The sequence below is a fragment of the Falco punctatus genome (assembly GCF_963210335.1).
Source record: "Falco punctatus genome assembly, chromosome: 14".
NCBI classification, from domain to species: Eukaryota; Metazoa; Chordata; class Aves; order Falconiformes; family Falconidae; genus Falco; species Falco punctatus.
In genome coordinates this window covers 18,419,251-18,439,011 of record NC_137594.1, presented here as the reverse complement: position 1 = coordinate 18,439,011, position 19,761 = coordinate 18,419,251, and the positions used below count along the sequence as shown (strand labels likewise).

Genomic DNA, 19,761 nt, shown 5'->3' with positions numbered 1-19,761 from the left:
CACCCTTTTCTTAAATATTGATAAAGAGCACAACAGAAATCTTTCCTTCATCCTGAAGTCCAGTTCTGATTAGCACGAAGAGCTCCTTCATTTAGTTTACAGAATGCCACAGAAATGTTACTAATAGCTTAAAGTACATTTAACAGTTTGAGACGTTCCAGCTGTTACAGTTGTCATCAACTCCCAAAGTTATTCATGTATTTTTATCACTCAGTTACAGTAAATGACTAACCATAGTAACTGCTAAATTAATTGTTACATAACTATAAATGCTTTGGAATACTACAAAGACACCAGCTATTTCTAGAATATAAGAAATATTGTTACTTGTATTACCTAAGTGCATGATTAAACTAAGTTGCTCAATGCACAGGTACACCATAATTTCAAGATCTAGAATCATTTAGGTTGAAAAAGATCTTTCAGATCAGAGTCCAACTATTAACCCAGCACTGCCAAGTCCACCACTAAACCACATCCCTAAGTGCCACATCTTTGGTCTTTTAAATACCACCAGGGATGGTGACCCCACCACCTCCCCAACAGCCTGTGTCGATGCCTGACCACCCTTTCAGTGAAGAAAATCTCCCTCATACCCAATGTAAACCTGCCCTGGTGCAGCTCAAGTCTGTTGCCTCTTGTCTTATTGCTTGTTACTTGGCAGAAGAGACCAGCCCCACCTCACTCCAACCTCCTTCCAGGTAGTTGTAGAGAGCAATAAGGTCTCCCTGAGCCTCCTCTTCTCCAGGCAAAACAGCCCCATGACTCAAGAGATGTCAGCTTTTTGTATACCAAAAGGCCACAGAAAGCAGAAAGCAGAGTTAAATGCACAATTTGAACCTTGAGTGTCTGAAGCGGTCCAAAGGAATCTCTTCATATGTATCACATGTCCTGTGACACCAAGGGCTTACACTATAAAGAATCTCTGCATTTCTTCGCAACCTTGTTTAGTAGCATAAACCAGTTCCTTCTTTCTACCCCTGAGTATATTTTATCAGTAGCTAGGAATGTGAAATACTTCTATGGTAAACAGAAATATCCTGGCCTTTTTTTATTTTTCTACACACCAATACTGAAGAAGGTGACAATATAATCTGCCCCAGGCAACACTATCACCCCCCACAGTAGACAGGTCATTTTCCTTTTTATCAAAGAGGAGAGCAGGTCATCACATTTTAGTACATGTTGACACCACTGCTAGTAAAAAGAGATAAGAATTCAGTGCCCTTAAGGTGCCTTAACCTCTATTTTACCTAATACAGATATTTCACAGCTATTGCATTAAAGCCAGAAGAGAGACAGATTTGTACCCTGAAAGAATGCACTACAAAGGTCTCAACCTTTGTGACAAGCTCATATTTGTACCGCAGAGAGTATAGGTGACAACAAAGCACTTCCCTTAAGGTATCTACCTCGCTTTTATTTTGGTAATAGGATTTATTTTTTTCCTATAACACCATGGAGAATCATGGATGTTTAACCTCTCAAGTACAGGTATGCAGTTTTTGAACACTTTTGGAAGTTGAAATGAAAAGCACACATACACCTCCTGTCATTCTGAAAACAACTTCAGAAGTTTCTTCGCTCAATTAAAACATTTTGCTTTCAAGTCAGGATACTCTTAATTCAGAACACATAACAAAAACTTAACTGCTGTTTTCTTTATTCACTGTGTTTTCACTTTCAGTCATTTGATTCTAATGTCTAAAGAAAGTTGGAAAACACTTATGGCAATGTTCTTTATATCCTTTGGGATAATTAGAAAAGAAACCACATCCTAATTATTAATACTTAGCTATCTGTACATTAAAACTTACTTTTCATTGCATTTTCTGTTAACAAAATGGTTTCTCTACATCCTTTTAAAATAGCAGTAAAGCAAAAAGATCTGCAGGCGAAGAGCAAGAACATCAACACAAATTGCTTAGTTATTGCACAGGCTGGACAGCATTCACAAAAGCACTTTTTGTATTTGGAAAAATAAAGATGTGAACACATTGCCATAAACTGCACAATGATGATCGGTTTCTTCTGCACTGAAGTGTAAAATGTTATTCAAAATGGGCAAAAGAGCCGCCTCTGGTTAGAGGAAGAACAGGTATTTCATACTTAAAGTGAAATAATAGATTTGTGCTTGAAGAGTCTAAACTTTTTTTCCCAGGAACCCAACTACAAATAGTATTATTAATTCCATTTATTAAACCTTGATTTGTAAGGTAAAACAAAGAGCAACATCTTCCTGAAAGGGAAAATAACATGCCATTATTTTGAAAACAGTCTGCTCAATTTTTCAATTTGTTTTGGTTACACTTTCTTAAAGCAACATCTTCCTGAAAGGGAAAATAACATGCCTTTATTTTGAAAACAGTCTGGTCAAATTTTCTGTTTGTTTTGGTTATACTTTCTTAAACCATGAAGAGGCCAAGAAAGTAGTTCTGAGTTCAGAGACCATATCAATGAACACAGTGGCTCATTATTTAAGAGCTCATTGCTTGTTTGTATACTTAAACACATTTAAATGATTGCAGTTGCATATATACACTTTTAAAATTGGTCCTCCTTCACCAAAACATACTGCGCACGTATACATTACACAGGAGGAGACAAACACAAATCAAAACTTAGTAACAGCAACTTTATGACCAAAATAAAGTGAGTAGAAGAACATGATTTTAAAATCTAATATCAGACCACTTTATTTGCCAAAGAGTTTTGTACATTTATGGCACGCATCTATACATAAATATAGGCAAACACGCATCTCAATGCATGCACTTTACACTCCAGTTCAGACTAGTGACACATTAAAGCATTAACAAAGACTGAAATCAAAGGATTACACAATTACAAAACAGCAACAGCATTTAAGATTAAGAGCAAGAAGACCAAAGACTAAGAGATCTCCATGACACAATCTAATTTTTTCGATTAGCGCATCTGAACTCAGGTCTCTTGCAAATGACATTGCAAGTAGAAAAAGCCCAACCAACAACCACCTAGTCTGGAAAATACAGAGGGTAAAAACATTAGGAAAATAACACTCTTTTTGTTTCTAAGCAATCTAATCACTAACCACTTCCTATGATTCTATTGTTTTTTTCTAAATATGCATCAAGATCTTTTGAAACATGAAGAAAAAAATAATTCCATAACCAGTTAGCAAGATAATGCTATTTTTATGCTTTGGATAGAAGTTATTACTAACAAGGTCTAGTGAATCTCTGTTTTTTCAAGCTGATACTTATATTTTGTGATGTCATTTTGATATGCCATTTCAATTGCAAAGGAACTGGGATATTTTGAGAGAAGAAAACAGGTTTGAAATTCAATAAAATAAATTGCAGTTACAGATGGCTTTTGCCCAAGTGAATAGTGAATATTACACTAAAGCAGGATATGACTTTTCCAAGCATGAAGCAATTGAAGGTATTTGTTAATACATGGTACTTTGCATAAGTGATTTACCTACACACCATGCTTATGTTCCTAATTAACCCAGGAGTACAAATCCCATTCGTTAAATTAAGTATGAGGTTCAGCCCCAAATGTCTTCAGCATTCATTACCAGAAGATACAAATGTGTCTGCCTGTTAAATATTTTCGATGTCAAGCATTTATTACTTAGTTAATTTCAGCCTTACTGACTCTTCATGTTGAATTTTGATGATGTTTTATGCACCATATTCTGTACTTGAGAGAAAAATAACCATTTTACATTGCCTTCGGTTTCTTACTTTTTCACAATATATTCTATCTTCTCTTCAACTCTTTCAAGAGAAAAAAAAAAAGTACCCGAAAAACAACACTTCAGTCATTTTAAGTTCACACAACTGCTTTACAAATCACACAGCCTGACCTCCTTCTATAATATTACATTACAGCAAGATCCAGAATAACATTCCAGTTTGACAGCTAACCTCAGGCACCACTGGTCTAGTATCTCGCTGCTTACACTGCTGGCTGAAAAGCTGATAGGATACGCAAGACAAGCTGAGAGTTTAACTGGCAGAGCTGTTCAAATCTAAATTGTGCTATTTGAAACTTAGACCACAGGAGACAACAGTTCACTTTTTACCATGGCAGCAGATTCAACCTCTTGGCCCTGTGAAAGTCATATGAATACATTTAGCACGCACAAAAAAATATCTCCCTATATTATGATCAAAGACTTATTCAACACACTTTTTTTTTTTTTTTTTTATGCACATTTGATCGTTCTGTTGACAGTCTTGGAAGTTAAGTAATATGGACTGCTGCACATAGGTTTCAAACCTTGATGGAGCCCAATGGCAGGCTACTTTTGACAGTCAAATAATGACAAGCACGTTGCAGGCCAATGCCCGTCATTCATGAACATCCTGGCCTGCTCCAAGCGTTGCACAGCAACTAAGTGGACGGTCAAAGGTTAAGTTCGAAGAAGACAGCAATGAAGGGCAACTGTCATGCACCACTGAGTACTGTGAGGCAGCAAGGAGTGGTTGTCTTCTGAAGAACATGCAAAATGTTCTCATTCTGTCCAGGCAGACACATACTTGAAGGTCCTAAATGAGACCACTGCCAATTCATGAAGAGCCAAACTGACAGCGTGCCATTCAAACTGTCTCTCTTAAATTTGACTGTTTTTTTAATATATATATATATATATTTCAAATCACAAATGCATGCAAACTATAACGTTTAACAGTACTCCCAGCAGCTGTTTTAAGCAAGCCAGATTTGGCAGGGCAGGAAGGGTGAGGGGAAAGACACCTAAACTTTTTCCCTTCTCCTTCTTTTAATATTTAAGAGTTTAATTATTCCACAAGAAATTCTTCGATCTTCTTGTAACGACACTGATTTATTTCCAAAATTACATGTTGTACCCCTTGTTCTAAATATCCAGGGCTTCTTCCAGTATTAAAAAACAGAGCCTAACACCTTAAAATTAGGACTAACACAATCCCCTGTAATTTCAATTCTGTATTTGTATATTAACATACAATAGCAGCATACATTAAAGCATGCAAATAAATACTTTGCATCAGCCTCTAAAGATCCTAAGCACTTCTGTTATAAATGGTACAATAACAGCATTTTCTATTTGTTTAAAAGCATTGTTTTGTGTGGAGTTATGGCTTGAACAGCATGATTAACAATGAAATTGCATTACTTTGCATAAAACATATACATCTTACTTTTAACCCATTGCCACTAGAGATGTGTATTTTTTTACTTACTACTTAAATTATGTGATCGTGTTCACGTTTGCCTCTATTAACATATAAAAGACTTCAGGAAAAATAGAAATACTTTTTTTTATTAGATAAACAGTGATGCCGCTCATCTTTCACATGAATGAATGCTTGACACTAAATTTAATCAGGCTGACAAAGGATCATATGGGTTAGCTCTTTCTGCCCTTTTCATGAACAGCCCATCTCTCCTGCACTTACAGGGCCAAATATTGCCCTTTAACAAAACAGATCAACATGCAAAGTGCTTGTTTCTTTTTGCTGGGTCACTGGTATTATCCCACTTGTGACATTACTGCTTTGCACCAATTTCTGTCATGATACCAACACATTAAAGACCCGATTCACTGCAACCCGAAGAGAAAATGAATTGTCATTATTTATGAGGAATGCGTGTGGATCATGAAGCATAAAACCTCTTGTCTGTCATGTACACAGACACACACACACACAGAGCACAAACTCTTTAAGCAGGAATTACGTTTGTATGTTTTACTGCACAAGTCATACTGTCAATGCTTTTCAAATAATTGATTACGACCAACCTAGTGTCCTGATCACAATGAATGGCTTTCAAGAAGCCAGAAGCATGAAATCATAATTCAACTTATTTTGGACTCAAGGACGAATTTCAAGGCTTTTCTACATAGGCAAGAGGGTCCAATCTATAGCAGACATTTTAAATCTGGGGAATGCTCATCAGCATCTTTTACACTCTAGAAGGGTGAGAGGAAGAAAAAAAGCATGCTTTAATTGTTAGAGGACTTGCTTGGTTACACATCCATTTTCCCCAGTTGCTTCAACTCTTTCTGTCTTATAATGAGGTCCAAATCAATTCAGGAGCACTTCTGTATTAGTCTCAGATTTCCAGATCTTAAACTCCATGTGTCCTGACTTCACTCTTCACTGTTCAAGAGCATCATGCTACTGCACTTCCTGGCTCTTCCATCACGAGCTGCACAGTGCACGCGTGTGCACACACACATGAGCTATTTTAGGTAGTCAAGCTCTGTCTGACTGAACTGGACTTACTGCACACACACCACTCAGTCACAAGGAACATAAGCAGTGTACCTGATGCCTATCAGACTCTATCAGTTTTCTTATTATGAGAAAGCTAAACTTTCCCTGCACTTTAACCTCCATTTGCAGAAGAGGGGAAAATACCTCCCTACCACAGAGATGTTTTGTGAGGATAAACTTGTGAAATAATATGAGATGAGAAGATACTCTAAGGAGCCACAGCTGTACACCATATAACACAAATACTTCAGACATTTTTATAACAATTCAGGGTAAGACTGACCAACAATATCTTTTTATTATTATTACAAGGGTTTAGGCTAGTATGCCACTAAAAACTCTATTATATATATTTGCAAGCACCACAACTTGCAACAGTCAAGTGATTATGAGAAGTTTTCTAAAGTATCAGTTGCTGGAGTCAGGAAATTTCATATAAGTTTCAGCTCTTACCTGCAACAATACTGGAGCAAAGCTCATGGAACAGAACTTGAAAATATGAATACTAATAAAGCAAAGAAACCTACAAGAACGGAATAGCTCTATTCCCAAATACACAGAAATTCCCCATAACACATTCAAGCCAAACTGGTTAAAGAGGAACGCATCCAGGAATACAAGTTTTTACTGATGCAAGTAAAAGCCTTTTTAAGACTTCTGAAGTTAAATATAAGGCTAGAAAATCAAAACATTGGCAATACTCATAATCTGCTTTTATCTCATTTTTGTCTAGGTATAAATGGTTTCTGTAAACACTTTCCATTGAACCAAGACTAATGTCCATATGACTATATCACAGGACTATTTTTCAGACACCAGCAACAGAAGTACGAGAAACGACAGACAGCACATACAAGAAAGCTTCCAAGCTTCATAATGCAGAAGTTTAACAGTTTCTGTTTTCAGGAACAGGAGAAATCTGTGCAAACTAATATTTGTCCCCGCAGTTTTCCTCTTGAAAGGTTCAACTACCACCATCTTCATGAAGTTCAAAAGGAAACAAAACCATCAATATGGTACACTTTTAAATTTTGCATGCCAGGGCAAAAAACAGAGCACTGAACATCTATTAAAGGTAACTGCCTACTGACCTAGTCATCACAGTAAAAAAAAAAAACAACAAAACAAAACAGTTTATCTTCCCTATTACAAAGATGCAAGGAGCCACGCAACTGATTCAACCCATCTTATTCTAAAGGATTGACAAGGGAATGGCTGGGAAGTGGGGAATGGAGCTGCCTTTTGATCTTACCTCCTATCAGGGCAGTTCCATTATATTCAGTAAAAACAAAACCTGAAATAACAAATTTAGTAAAAATTACCTTTTGGCTTCTACCTGGATAGAAGACAGAAGTGGATTTTTAAAATTTTGTAATAGCTGCAGTAAATCAATTTTTTTTCTTCTACACTTCAGAAAAATGCCAGCCTTACAAAAACCATTTCAAACTGATCAGAACTTAGGTATAGTTTCCAGTGTTTTTACATAATTGAAGTACTCTATGTCATTGGAACAACCTTCCACATTTTTTCTGTGTAAACGTCTTGCAATTGTTACATTTGACAAGTCCTAATTTTCTTTAAAAGAGTCCATCAGAAATGTCTATCTAAACTCTGACTCTAAGTAAGCTTTCCAACTTAGAAAGATGCTCATTACCTTGTTGTTTACATGCACCGTTTACAATGAAGGCCTCAAAAATTTTTCTCCTACATAGTTTCTTTAGATAAATTATTTGTTCTGTTCTCATTCTGCAATTAGGTACACACATACACACCACAGTGCCCTGTTCAGTATTTTGCAGCCATCTGCAGTTGTTTGTCATCACACGATTTAGATACCAATGAAGTACTTTACTTTGAGCACAACACCATCATTACCTGTTGCAACAACATCGTTTCCATTAGAAGTAAATGTGGAAGAAAATCAGAAGAGAATACAGCCAAATACAAATTGTTTCCAGATCTACAAGCGGTAATTTAATTAACTTGCATAAGCATGTCCTTCTGTACACAATCTTCAGTTCGTCCTTTCCAAATACAGATGTGCATTTCAAGCAGCCTACCACTTTGAGACAACAGGCAGATTTTTTAAAAGCTTCCTGCCCAACTTGAGAGCACAATCAATATCCATCACATTGGGCTTCTAAAGTCCTTTAAATGCTTGTGAAAATCCTACCTATTTCCATTCAAAGTTTGAAAACTAAATAAATCTATTAAGTGAGTATTTGAACATGAATTTTACTAGTTAAACTGTTAGGTGTATGATTCTACAGAGCAGGAATAGCAATGGTTTCCAATCCCAAGGTTGCTTAAACTTACTGTTTACTTTCTGGAGAGTAAAACCTTATCTGATCTTTACCTCCATCTTTTCTCTTATAAGCATATACAATGTAACATTCCTGATCTTTCACTGGCAACATCCAGTGCCTGAAATTTTTTGCATTCAAAAGAGAGGACACACCATGCACCAGAAGTGGGGGGGGTTTGCTTTAAGCAAAATCTTTTGCCATTATAGACTGGAGTCTCTCCTGTAAATTACAGGCACAAGTTTCAGTAATTTTATTATCTGCACAGAAATACACAAACCACACCCTGAATTTAATAATATGGGATGTTTGATTTCAATAAAATTTAAAACCTTAGAACAGAATCAGCAACATATTTTAATCAGGTACCTTTTCAAGTATTCACTGCATGAAGTACCAGTTGCCTGGGGGTTATGAAATAATACTAAAAACTTTATAATCATTCATTGATTTAGTTTTGAGCATAGTATATCATTTGAATCCAATGGGAACATAAAGAGCTATTTGTGAGGTCAACCACAGTACAGACAGAGGCTGACATGATATCGATGGCAAGGTGGAAAGAAATTGCCAAATACAGCAGATCAATACCTCGTTTCACTGTTACACCCTTCTGGAGACATAAAATATATATCTTTACAGCTACGAAAATAATAATAATGGAAGTGGGAGATAAATGCTTCCCTCAAGGTAAACTATTTGATTAGCTGAGGGCAAAGGTGACAACAGCATTCACACTGAAGTAACTTTACAGTCTTAAATAGAAATGGTGGGATGAGCAGCAGATAAAAGGGCAAAATGAAACTCAAGTTCTAGGAGATAAAGACGTAATTCTTTTAGAAAGTGGTGTAGCATGTGTACGAAGGCAAAATAGCTGTTAAGCTAAATAAGGTAGAGCAGTTTACTCCTATAGAAAGACTCCAGTAACTAAAAAAGAAGTGTTTTGAAATTACAGCACTATCATTTTCTATCCTGAAGACTTCAAATACACATTTTATGTCCCATACTTTAAATGCCAATAAATATTCATAAGCATGTTTTGCACTTCACTAGTGAACCTAATAAAATATGGTAATACACTATAGTGCTTGTTAGTCTCAACTGAAGGGAAGAGAATCATCTGATATTTTGGATGCTCATGGTCATTAAAGGTTAATCAAATCATTTAAGAAATGGATGAATTATTAAAAGCACAAGAACCCAATCCTGCTTCAGCTGAAGCAATGGCACTGAGACCAGAAACAAGCTTTAGGTATTCACTATTTAGCCTGTCCAGTTTTCACTAACCTGGGTCAGATGAAACTGAATCCTACCTGTTGTAAAAGGGAGAAGTATAATCATTCATTAAATGTTTTCCAAATCTATAAATAAAAGTGAAAGTGGGCCCAGTACTGCACCTGCAGCAGGGTCATTTCATTATAGCTTCATTTCAGAAATGCCGATTCCCATCTGAAACTTCTAAGACTATAAGCTAAGCTCCAAACCAGAAGAAAACAGGGTCTGGGTGACCTACATCTGACACGACCTAGCTTTCTGAAATTGAATCACCTGCTAACCACTTGCAAAAAATCTCTCTTCAGAAAGAACTTCACTCAAAACAAAATATCTAATCCACATGAATTTTTATTTTCTACAGAGAATGGGAAGGTTTTCCACAACACACTTTCCACCAGTTTTTTGAGGTAAATTTAATTTTCCTGAATGCTACGTGATAGAAACATTTGTAAAAGAATCTAAACAACTAACATCAATGTTTTTAGACACTGTCCTACACTAGATTGTATATGATAGTTTTCTTTGTCTCAGTGTTGCTGTTTGAGAACATACATTTAGTAACAGCCTAGTTGCAAGTACACAATGACAACAGAAAACTAAAGTTCATCTTACATTTGACAGCATAGCTTTCAGCTGAATAAGTCAACTCCTCCAAATCAACACATCATCGCACAGGATGCTTTACTGTATGCACTTCTAGTATGTTGTGTTGAAAATTACAGTAAAGAGACTGTTCAACAGGGAAACTGGAATTAAGCAAGCAACATATGCTCTGTTCACAGTCTTTATTAGAACAGGAGAGAAAAAAATTAGTGTTCTGAGGCAGTCAAGGAATCAAAACCTCTGCAAAGGTATTGATACTCCCATAACTTTTAAGAAATGTGACAACTTTCTAAATGATACAAGTTGAATGAGTTAAATTATGACAAAGAAAGCAAGCAGAGGGGTAGTTAGGTAAAATAAACATATGGTTCACTTTGCCCAAGCAAAAATGTAATTTACAACAACAAAAATAATCCAAAAATGCACGGAACACCACCAGATCCTTTAAAATAATCAACCAGTTCTGCATCTTGTCTCACTTCTAGGATACTTCTTGCCCTGCATAAGCTGGCAAGATACCAACGGCTGTCATGTGGCAGGAGCCCATATTAATATGTCTAATGAAAGGTCAGGGTTAATGGAACCATTTCATGCAGCCATGTCCTACAAGGTATCATGTACCTGTAACAGCTATTATACTTGTGGCATGCAACCGAGCCAAAATTCTAGTTGGCTAGAGGCTATACAAGTAAAAGACATGAGCTTACAATCTTAACATACAAGACTATGAAAAAACAGATGAGGCAGAGACGGAGGGAGGAAAAAAAAAAAAAGGATAAAAAAAGAAAAAGACAAAGGAGAAGCCTTCCCAAGAGTGCATATGTGTATCCAGATATGGAATACGCACAGCTCCCACACCACTGTCTCATGTAGTGGATCACTAAGATCAAAGTAAGCTGCAGACCTTTAGATCCTCAGCATTTGACTTCTCTTACATTACTCTCATACACAACAGCCTTACAGGTCACAGTCAAGAAAACAGGAATTAGTGTTTTCAGCATCCATGCTCCTCGCATCTTTTGCTCTAAGATCTTAGAAGATTCTACAATGTGAAGCATAGATCTGTTCTTATTTACAGCAAAACCAAGAGACTGAATGTAAAACAACATGTTTAATAAATCTGCAGAGCCTAAAGTACCAATATAATTCAGAGCAGCAAGATAGACACGCACTTCTTAATTAAGTGGGTGATGTTCTAGTTAAAACAGAAAGACAACCCTGGGCCATAGCTAAGATTAAGCGCGTGCTCTTGCAAAGGAAGCTCCTACTGTTATCAATACAAAGGCTTTAAATCACAAAAAATAAACCATCTAATAGTCTGTATTCAATAGTAAGTAGAAAGTCAGGACACAGACTGATTTGGATTAACACATTTTCAGTTATAACAAGTAATTTTACAGAGGATTAGTATCTTGATGGTCTGATCAATACCAGGCACTGCTGCTATTACAGATGAAGAGAAAATTACCCCTCCAGTAATAAAGTGTGTATGTCTTGGTTCTCCTTCATTTGCTGAGTCCATTACTGTAATGGTTCCAGCATTAGCAGCTGAGGCAATTTAAGCAGCAGGAATGTGACGAATTTAAAAGCAAGGAACATTTGCCACTCATTCTTTCTTGTAGTTTATTCTGCATATGCAAGGCTTCTACCTGAACATTTCCAATATACAAATCATGTGTTACGTGACTATCAACACTATTTCTTAATTATTGTCTCATTAATAATGGGAAGGGCCAATAATGCGATTACCACAAAAATTGCTACTGGCATATTGGCTGCTGATTCTGCTAAAACTCGCACACCATTTACCTAAGCAGAAATATGACATGACCAGAAGCTTACTTAACTGCATCTAAGCTGTTCCATTAACTTTAATTTTCCTAAATACAACTCCTAAAAGAATGCATTTCATCTGTCAATTAGAAAATTTTGCATGTTTTTTTTACCTTAAGACACAAAACAAAAACAGGAAACAAGAAAAGAACATAATATTTAAACAAACTATGATATGACGTTAAAGATCATTATATTCCATTGCATGGTATGCGTGACATTTTTCAGCATTAATCCTAAAATCATTCCCCTGCTCTTAAGTGCTCTGAGAATATTTGCTTCTTTTTTTTCCCTGAGTATTAATATGTTGAAGCAATCTATTTAATCTCATAAATATATATTATTTTCCAGCCAGAAAAAATGAGGATGATGCAGAAAATAAGACTTTCATTAAAATCTCAGCTAAAATATTGTATACTCCCTTTTGCTCCTTGTAAATAAAATACATGCAAAGCTTTGTGTGATTTAAAGCTTTGTATTTCCTTGCCACTTTGTCTAACATGTCTCACAAATGTGAAATTGTGCATGAATATCTTTGTAAAAGCCCTTGTGAATATTCAGATATGTGCATATTGATGCATTTATTATTTGTATAGCGGTAACTTTATTGGATTGGGGTCCCAGCTGTGCTGGGAGCTGTACAAACATAACAGTAATGTCTGTGGAATACATTCTCTGTAGTCAGTTCTGGTTTCACAGTAATGTGAATTAGCATAAACAGCTACATAAGGTAATGGTGAACTGGGCTTAGCGGTCTATTCCAAAGACCTGTCAATGTAATCCTTTTAAAGTAAAAGAAAATAATACTCCAGACTAGGGAGCATCTTATCTTTCACACGGTAATGACCCAAGGTCTTAATATGCAAAGGCTGGCAAGAGAAGGCATATAAAGGTAGTTACTAAAACTTGACATCTGTCACACTGAAACTTACCAAAAAAAACCAAACACAAACTAAGTAGGTCTTGAGCACAGTCACACTGAAGTTCAGCTTATGTAACTAACCTGTGAACATTAATCAAGATAATAAACATTCTAAAAGCAAACAGCTTTCTTCTCAAGTTTATAAGGAGAAAAGAGTCTGAATAGACTACAAAATAAGAGGCTTATGTTTTGTTTTACTTTACCTGGTACCTTTTCTTCACCTGGCAAATAGTTTACTGCAAGCTAACCAAAACTGACCAGCAGTGGAAAGAGAAAAGAATCAAAATAACTATAAATTATACTAAATAAAACTGAATTCTAAGTTAAAACAAACAAAACACAGGTCCACTGGACGGTTTCATTAAAATGCCTTTCCAGCTAATGAGCAACATTCCTATAATAGCTTTGGTTTTATGCACAGAAGTAATATTTGCTATGGCGAAGACCCGAGAAGGTGATGGCATGCAACATCTCTAAAGATGTGTTTAGAAACTTCAGGATAATTGCGCCTTGCTGTCCACTTAAGACTCAGAGAAATATCCCACGGGACACTAGCATCCCCAACATGGTGTTTAAGACAGTGAATAATTAACTTCTGACTATTGTTTCCCAACTTTTTTCAGGCCCTTTTCCCAGGAACAAACTTGCGTCCTCCTCCGCTTGGGCTTCGAATACCAAACACTAGCATAAACAATTTCATTTCTGCTACACACTCAATCTTACTCAATCCAGTTGAGTGATCTGCAAAGTGGAAATTACTATATGACAGCACTGCACTCTAAAGAATGTCTACCACATGTACTTGGAACAGAAATATTCTTCTATAACAGCATAAATCAAAACTTGCTATACACATGAAAATTTGAGAGAGAACATATAAGAAACATACTGCATAATTACAAAGCAAAAGCCAATCACCGGGCTTCTGATAGATAGCATTTAACTGTACACAGTTATAGCAAAACAAGGACTTTTATTCAGGATTCAATTCTCCAGAACAGAGACATTGCCAGGAGATACATAATCCAAACCAGCTTCTCTATCCAACTACTTCCCTCTCATTAGTAGGCCTCATAAATCTTACTCTCCAGAAGAGGTCGGGTTAACCCCACTGATATTTGGTTTGCTATGAAATATTTTGATCAGGACCTAAATGGAAGTTTTGGCAGAACTACTACAGTGACTATACACTTCCCTTGGCCAACAGCATTTCTCAGGTGAGCAACACAAACGAACAACAGTTAAACCTAGGGAGTGAAGGGTGAAGTGGCATAGTGCCAGGAGCAGAAAGATTACATTTCTAATTAAGTTGTATCAAATAATACGAGTATGAGTATGCTCTTGTGAAAAGAACAAATATATTTCTTCTTGTATATTCTGTCCACTTCTTATTGCTGCCTTCTCCTTTGGCACCTACTCTTAAGACTTTCTACAGGCTCCTTTTGCTTCACTTCCAATATACTCAAAGCTTCTGTCAAGTAGCACCCAACTTACAACTTCCCTCCAAGGTATATGATAAGTATTCACACCTTTAAATTCTTTTTAAGGATTGCTTAATTTTCATCCTTTCCTGTGGACTCGCAACATCTAAACGTGTCTAAGGCAATACTTTTTCTCTCTAGCTTCCTTGAGTTTTTCCTAAACATTGCTCCTCTGATACCTCTTCAGTGCTTTGTCCTCCCACATTTGCCAGTGTAGCTTACAGTTCCACCCTCTTACCCCCTCACACACATCCAGAATGATTATCTTGTCAATGGCAATTATCCTCTTAAACGCAAATGATTCCCAAACACATTTGAGATACATTGCAAAGACAAAAGCCCTTGGATGGATAGCATAAATATATAGGCTAAAAGACTTCCGGGTCGCTTTTTCTATTCTGCAATGTAATTACATTGGATTGGATGGGATAGCTTACACCTGCATGTGTTTCACTTACAGAGAAAGAGCTGAGCACAAACAAAACATTGAAGTTACTGTCCTTCAGCAACGAGGGAGAGCAGAAAGATTAATTACAAAATGATCAGGTTGTCCTCCAAGAATTAAGACTCTTACTACTGTGAATAAGTTATTTTTCTGTTAAAATATTTAGTTAAGAACTTAGGTCAGACCTTTTCCCTTCCCCTATAGTGAAATAATTTCTAATGTAAACCAGTAAATTAATAGCAATACCAAACCCAGTAAGCTCTGTATGCAAAGACAGGTGAACCAGATTACCATTTTAGAAAGTTTTTGCTAAATTTATAATGGAATTAGCCATCACTAAAATCAGCGCTGTGCTTTCAAACAAGCAACTTACTGCTTTTCTGTACTATTTTGCAAATATAATCAGCAGGGGTACAAAAAACATCAGGACTCGCAGTCAAATATTGTACAATGCAGTAAAAAAAAAGCCCTCCAAGGGCACCTGAAACATCAAAACGTTCAGCAACACTGTGTGCTTAGACAAACTTTGTTAACTTTAAGAGTTACTTTTAAAGAGTGTAACTACATCCTGAGCATTGGCATGCAACAGCATGGCACCTACACACGTTGTGGAGCAAAACCATCATAAACCTTGGGTGCTGTAAGAGACTTAAAAAAGTTTGTTTAGCTTAGGCTTGGTGTAAAGTAAAAGTGCTTGTAAAGTTGAAAATAAAATGACAGTTACGTGAATTCACCGAGGATGTTTTGCGAAAACAAACATATATTTACTTGCCTATTTTTTTTAATGTACCACCACAGAACTCTCTTTTGAATGGAGTATGGAGATATCTTGCCCAGAAAGTAAAAATATTTATTACTAGCTACTGTAAAAGCTGTTACGAGGTTCTCCTCCGTAGAGGGAAAGGGGAAGCGGCGATGTCCGAGCTAAGCAGCGCGGCGCTGCCCAGCCAGCCCGCCCCGAGCAGCCCACCCCCGCCCGCCGCCCCTCCTCCCGGCCCCGCGGCGACTCGGCACCCAGGGCTGCTTGCCCAAAGTGGCTAAAGCGGCCAAGGCAGGGTCGCCAGCGCAGAGCGGGTCCGCCAGGGCCGGGGCCTGGCGCGGTGCTGCCGGCGGCCCGGCGGAGCCGCGGCAGAGAGGGGCGGCCGCCGATTGCTGTGCTGCCAGGCGGGGCAGGAGCCCCGGCTGTGCCCCTGCGGCTGGTTGCTCGGTGCTTGGCTACTTCCCCTTCACAATAAACTTCGCGGCGGGCTCGGAGCCACGTCGCACGGGGCTCCGTCTCCAGGAGCGCGGGCGGGCGCGCTCTGCCCCTCGCAGCCCCACAAGCCGCGCCGCAGCCGCGGGAACAGCGCGCTCGCCGCGGGCGGGAGCCCGCCTCAGGGCGGAGGGGCAGCAAAGAGAAGGTACCTTCCATTCTTTCTCCCGCTCCCCTGCTCTCCTTTTCATGGTGCCGCCGACCAGCCCGCCCGCCCGCAGCAGGAACCGTCCTCCCGCCGGCACTCGCCCGCCGCGCCGGCTCCAGGGTGCCTACAGCTCCCGGCAGGCACCGCGGCCGGCGGCGGGGGCAGGCGGCGGAGCGGGGCTGTAGTTCCGCGCGGAGCGGGGCGGCGCTGCTGGGCCCGGCCGCGAACTGCAACTCCCGGCGGGCAGCGCGGCCCCGCCGCCCCGGAAGTGGAAGGGCCCGGTTAGCAACGGCAGCAGTTGCTAATGGAACGTTGAGAGGGCTGGCAGTGAGCTGTGAGTATGGGGGAAGCTCGTCCTCCTCTGGGGCACGGCGGGGGGAGGACAGCGATGCCCAGGGGGGTGCGGTGTAGTGTCCCCAGCCCGGGGGGCCGCTGAGGAGCGGGGCCGGTGGCGGGCGGCGCTCGGCCGCGCTCCTGAAGCGGGCTCTCCGGACCAGTGAGGCGCCCTCGCTCGCAGCTTGGCGCCCGTGGGGGAAGGCAGGGTGCCTCACCGTGGCGTTAAGAGCAGCCCCGTAGTCCCCCTCAGCTGTGGCCCCTGTTGTGAGTGTAACGAGGCCGCTGGGCCCGAGCGGGAGCTGTGTCCCTGTGTCCCTGTGCCCGAGGGCGGGAAGGGACGGGGAGCGTTGCCGTTCCTCCGTGAGGCGGGCGCTGCCTCCCTCCCAGCCCCCCCGGTACGTTAGTGTCGGGTGCGACGGAGCTGAAGAAAAAGTTGGAAAAACTGTGGAAAAAATACGTTGAAGGCTAGACACGGCTGTTTTGATGTTTCTGCGTTGCTGTAGGGCTTACAGGTCTTACAGCAGTGTGTTGTGATCTACTTTCATAGTATCTTCCCATCTTCTCTCTTTTTTTTTTTTTTTTTGTCCTTCCTTACTGCCTCCTAAAACTCACAACACCGCAACAGATGATATTTAAAAGATCATATGTGTGTGTATACTCCTACGAAGTAATAAATGAGATTATTTTAGATAACAAGCCCAATAGAATGCAAGCGTTTATCTTTAAGGAATCAATGGGGGAAGAATATAGGCTGGAAATACTTTTTGATAGGCTGAGATAGGTGGGTGGTCTGTCTCTCCTTTTTTTTTTTTTTTTTTTTTTTTTCTTCTTCCTCTCTACCAAAGAAGTGGGGTCGGGTTTTGCAAGAAAATCATCATCTTGGCCATGGCTAAGACTCACGAAATTCTAGAAACTGTCCCTTCTAGCCCTACTGGCTGAGAACTTTTGCAAATTTAAGTAATTCTTCAGTTTTGCTACATTTGAATGATGTTGGGAGAACAGTACGCTTCTGTGAGTTATGTAAGAAGTTGGACCTAAAGCATGAGCTCTGATACTGAAGTATTCATGCTCATTACTGTCCGATCTCGCATAAAACTGCAAACTTGTGTGCAGCAGGTTTTTTAGTAATTTGTCAGATACAGGTGGTGATAGCACCAGTTTTGTAACTAGTGCAGTGTGTAAAAAAGTTAGTGCTTTTTTAACTTCAGTAACTATATCTAAAGTTCTTGCTTATACCAAACTTGAAATTCTTATAAGTTAATCCCAGAGATATGGAAATTTTTCCCTTCTTTGTATGTGAAATTATTTTTTCTTATTTTTTAGGAATGAGAACTACTGAAGTGACTGTAGGGTACTCTCGGAAATAAAAACTCTATTAAGTTGTTGAGATTCAGCATGGAATGTGGATCTGTCCAGATGCAAAATGATCTCTCTTTTGCCATATTATGCTTTATTTTAGGAAGCGCGGGGCTCTTAGGTGCTATCACTTTTGTGGCAGTGTTGCTGTACAATTTTGTCAGATTTAATTGCTTTAGAAATGCTTTCCAAAGAAATAATAGGGAACTCTGGAGAAATCTCATATGCTTTTAGGAATAAGGCTGGAACTGTTGTCTGCAAAGGAAAGTAATTTTGGTTTAGTGCTTGTGATAGACACAGAGATAACATTCAAAAAGTGACTGTAACATATGTAACACATGATCTGCTGTTTGAAGTGTCTTCTCTGAGAAGTATAAATGGTGATTGTTAGTGATTCTTGAAGACAAAGGTGGCTCTTACGTTACTAATGAGGCAAATAAATTGCCAGGCCAAATTCTAAATCTGTAATTATATTTTGCCTCTCTAAAACCAGGAGGCAAGTTTATACTATTTCTATCTAAAACCACACTTTTTTATAAAACCAGTTCATTTGGTTTTTAATTTTCATGTGGCCCAAGACAGACAAGAAAACAGAATACTTAATTTCTGTGACTCTGTAATGAAAATGAAACAATTAATTCTTCCTTTTACTTTTGAAAACTTCACCTAAGTTTTCAGAACTTCAGATTTAGAACAGCTTTGTCACTGGTCTTCAAGTCATGTTGCCACTAAAAACTGGCTTTCATGTACAGCCCTCCTATGTTTGTTTGCTTACAACTTAAATACTTATGTTACTTTTTGCTACATTTTGCTAAATATTTTTGCTACAGCCAGTAATAGATTACTACTAAGTGGGGGATTGTTTATTTATTTGAGGGACAAACATGTGTTGTTTTGTCTTTGTGTTTTAGGTCAATGGATTTCTTTCACACTGAAAAAAACAGGTAGATACCCATAGTAAAGTTTCTTTGGCAGGTGGCAAATAGTGAAAACCAATGATGTTTGCCTGTGCCCATTATTGTGCAGGAGTTTTGGAAGCTTGATTTTGATAGATCACAGACAAAAATGATAAAATATTTGTTTAGCTCTTGATCTCTCTGAAATTTGCCAAATAACTCTTGCCTTTTTTGATATGGGAAGACTAAGACAGCCACATTTTCTAGAAAGATATATGATGGTAGCATGTTCTTGCTACCATCAGGACCAAATTTGGATTGATCATCTAGAGATAAAGGTTTCTGTTTCACTTTTAATCTCAGTTGCTGTAGTGATATTGATACAGTGACATATAATAATGACCACAATAACTAACCTAGACCTGAGTGAAGTCAATGACTACAGATAGTGCTAATTTAACAAATTACAAAAAAGTTCTGAGAGATTTGTTTGAATAACACAAAAAGAGCTGAGAATGCTGAGGATCTGGATTCCAGCAGATATGTATCTGTCATTAGAATTGTGCCATTGGTTACAATGGCTGCATGCCATGGACCTCAACATTACAAAGTATTATTCCCCATTTCTGTGACTGACAGCACTGAAACTGCAACCTG

The 19,761-nt window shown here is 38.6% G+C and overlaps 2 protein-coding genes across 9 annotated transcripts in view; one reads left to right on the top strand and one right to left on the bottom strand.

The window, feature by feature from the left end:
- The window catches only part of FTO (FTO alpha-ketoglutarate dependent dioxygenase), a 260,515-nt gene extending 243,801 nt beyond the window's left edge, over positions 1 to 16,714 (bottom strand). For 5 of the 6 annotated variants that reach the window (XM_080364730.1, XM_080364731.1, XM_080364732.1 and 2 more), the window contains exon 1: positions 16,521 to 16,629. In XM_080364730.1, the coding sequence (XP_080220856.1) occupies positions 16,521 to 16,559 (39 nt within the window). In that variant the 5' untranslated portion in view covers positions 16,560 to 16,629. Of the gene's footprint in view, positions 1 to 16,520 lie in introns of all 6 variants that reach the window. The other variant, XM_080364733.1, reaches the window with a different exon arrangement.
- Positions 16,715 to 16,730: 16 nt separating this feature from the next.
- Positions 16,731 to 19,761, top strand: part of RPGRIP1L (RPGRIP1 like) — a 74,912-nt gene continuing 71,881 nt past the window's right edge. For 2 of the 3 annotated variants that reach the window (XM_080364720.1, XM_080364718.1), the window contains exon 1: positions 16,731 to 16,850. The gene's annotated coding sequence lies outside the window, so the exon portion shown is untranslated. Of the gene's footprint in view, positions 16,851 to 19,119; positions 19,153 to 19,761 lie in introns of all 3 variants that reach the window. The other variant, XM_080364719.1, reaches the window with a different exon arrangement.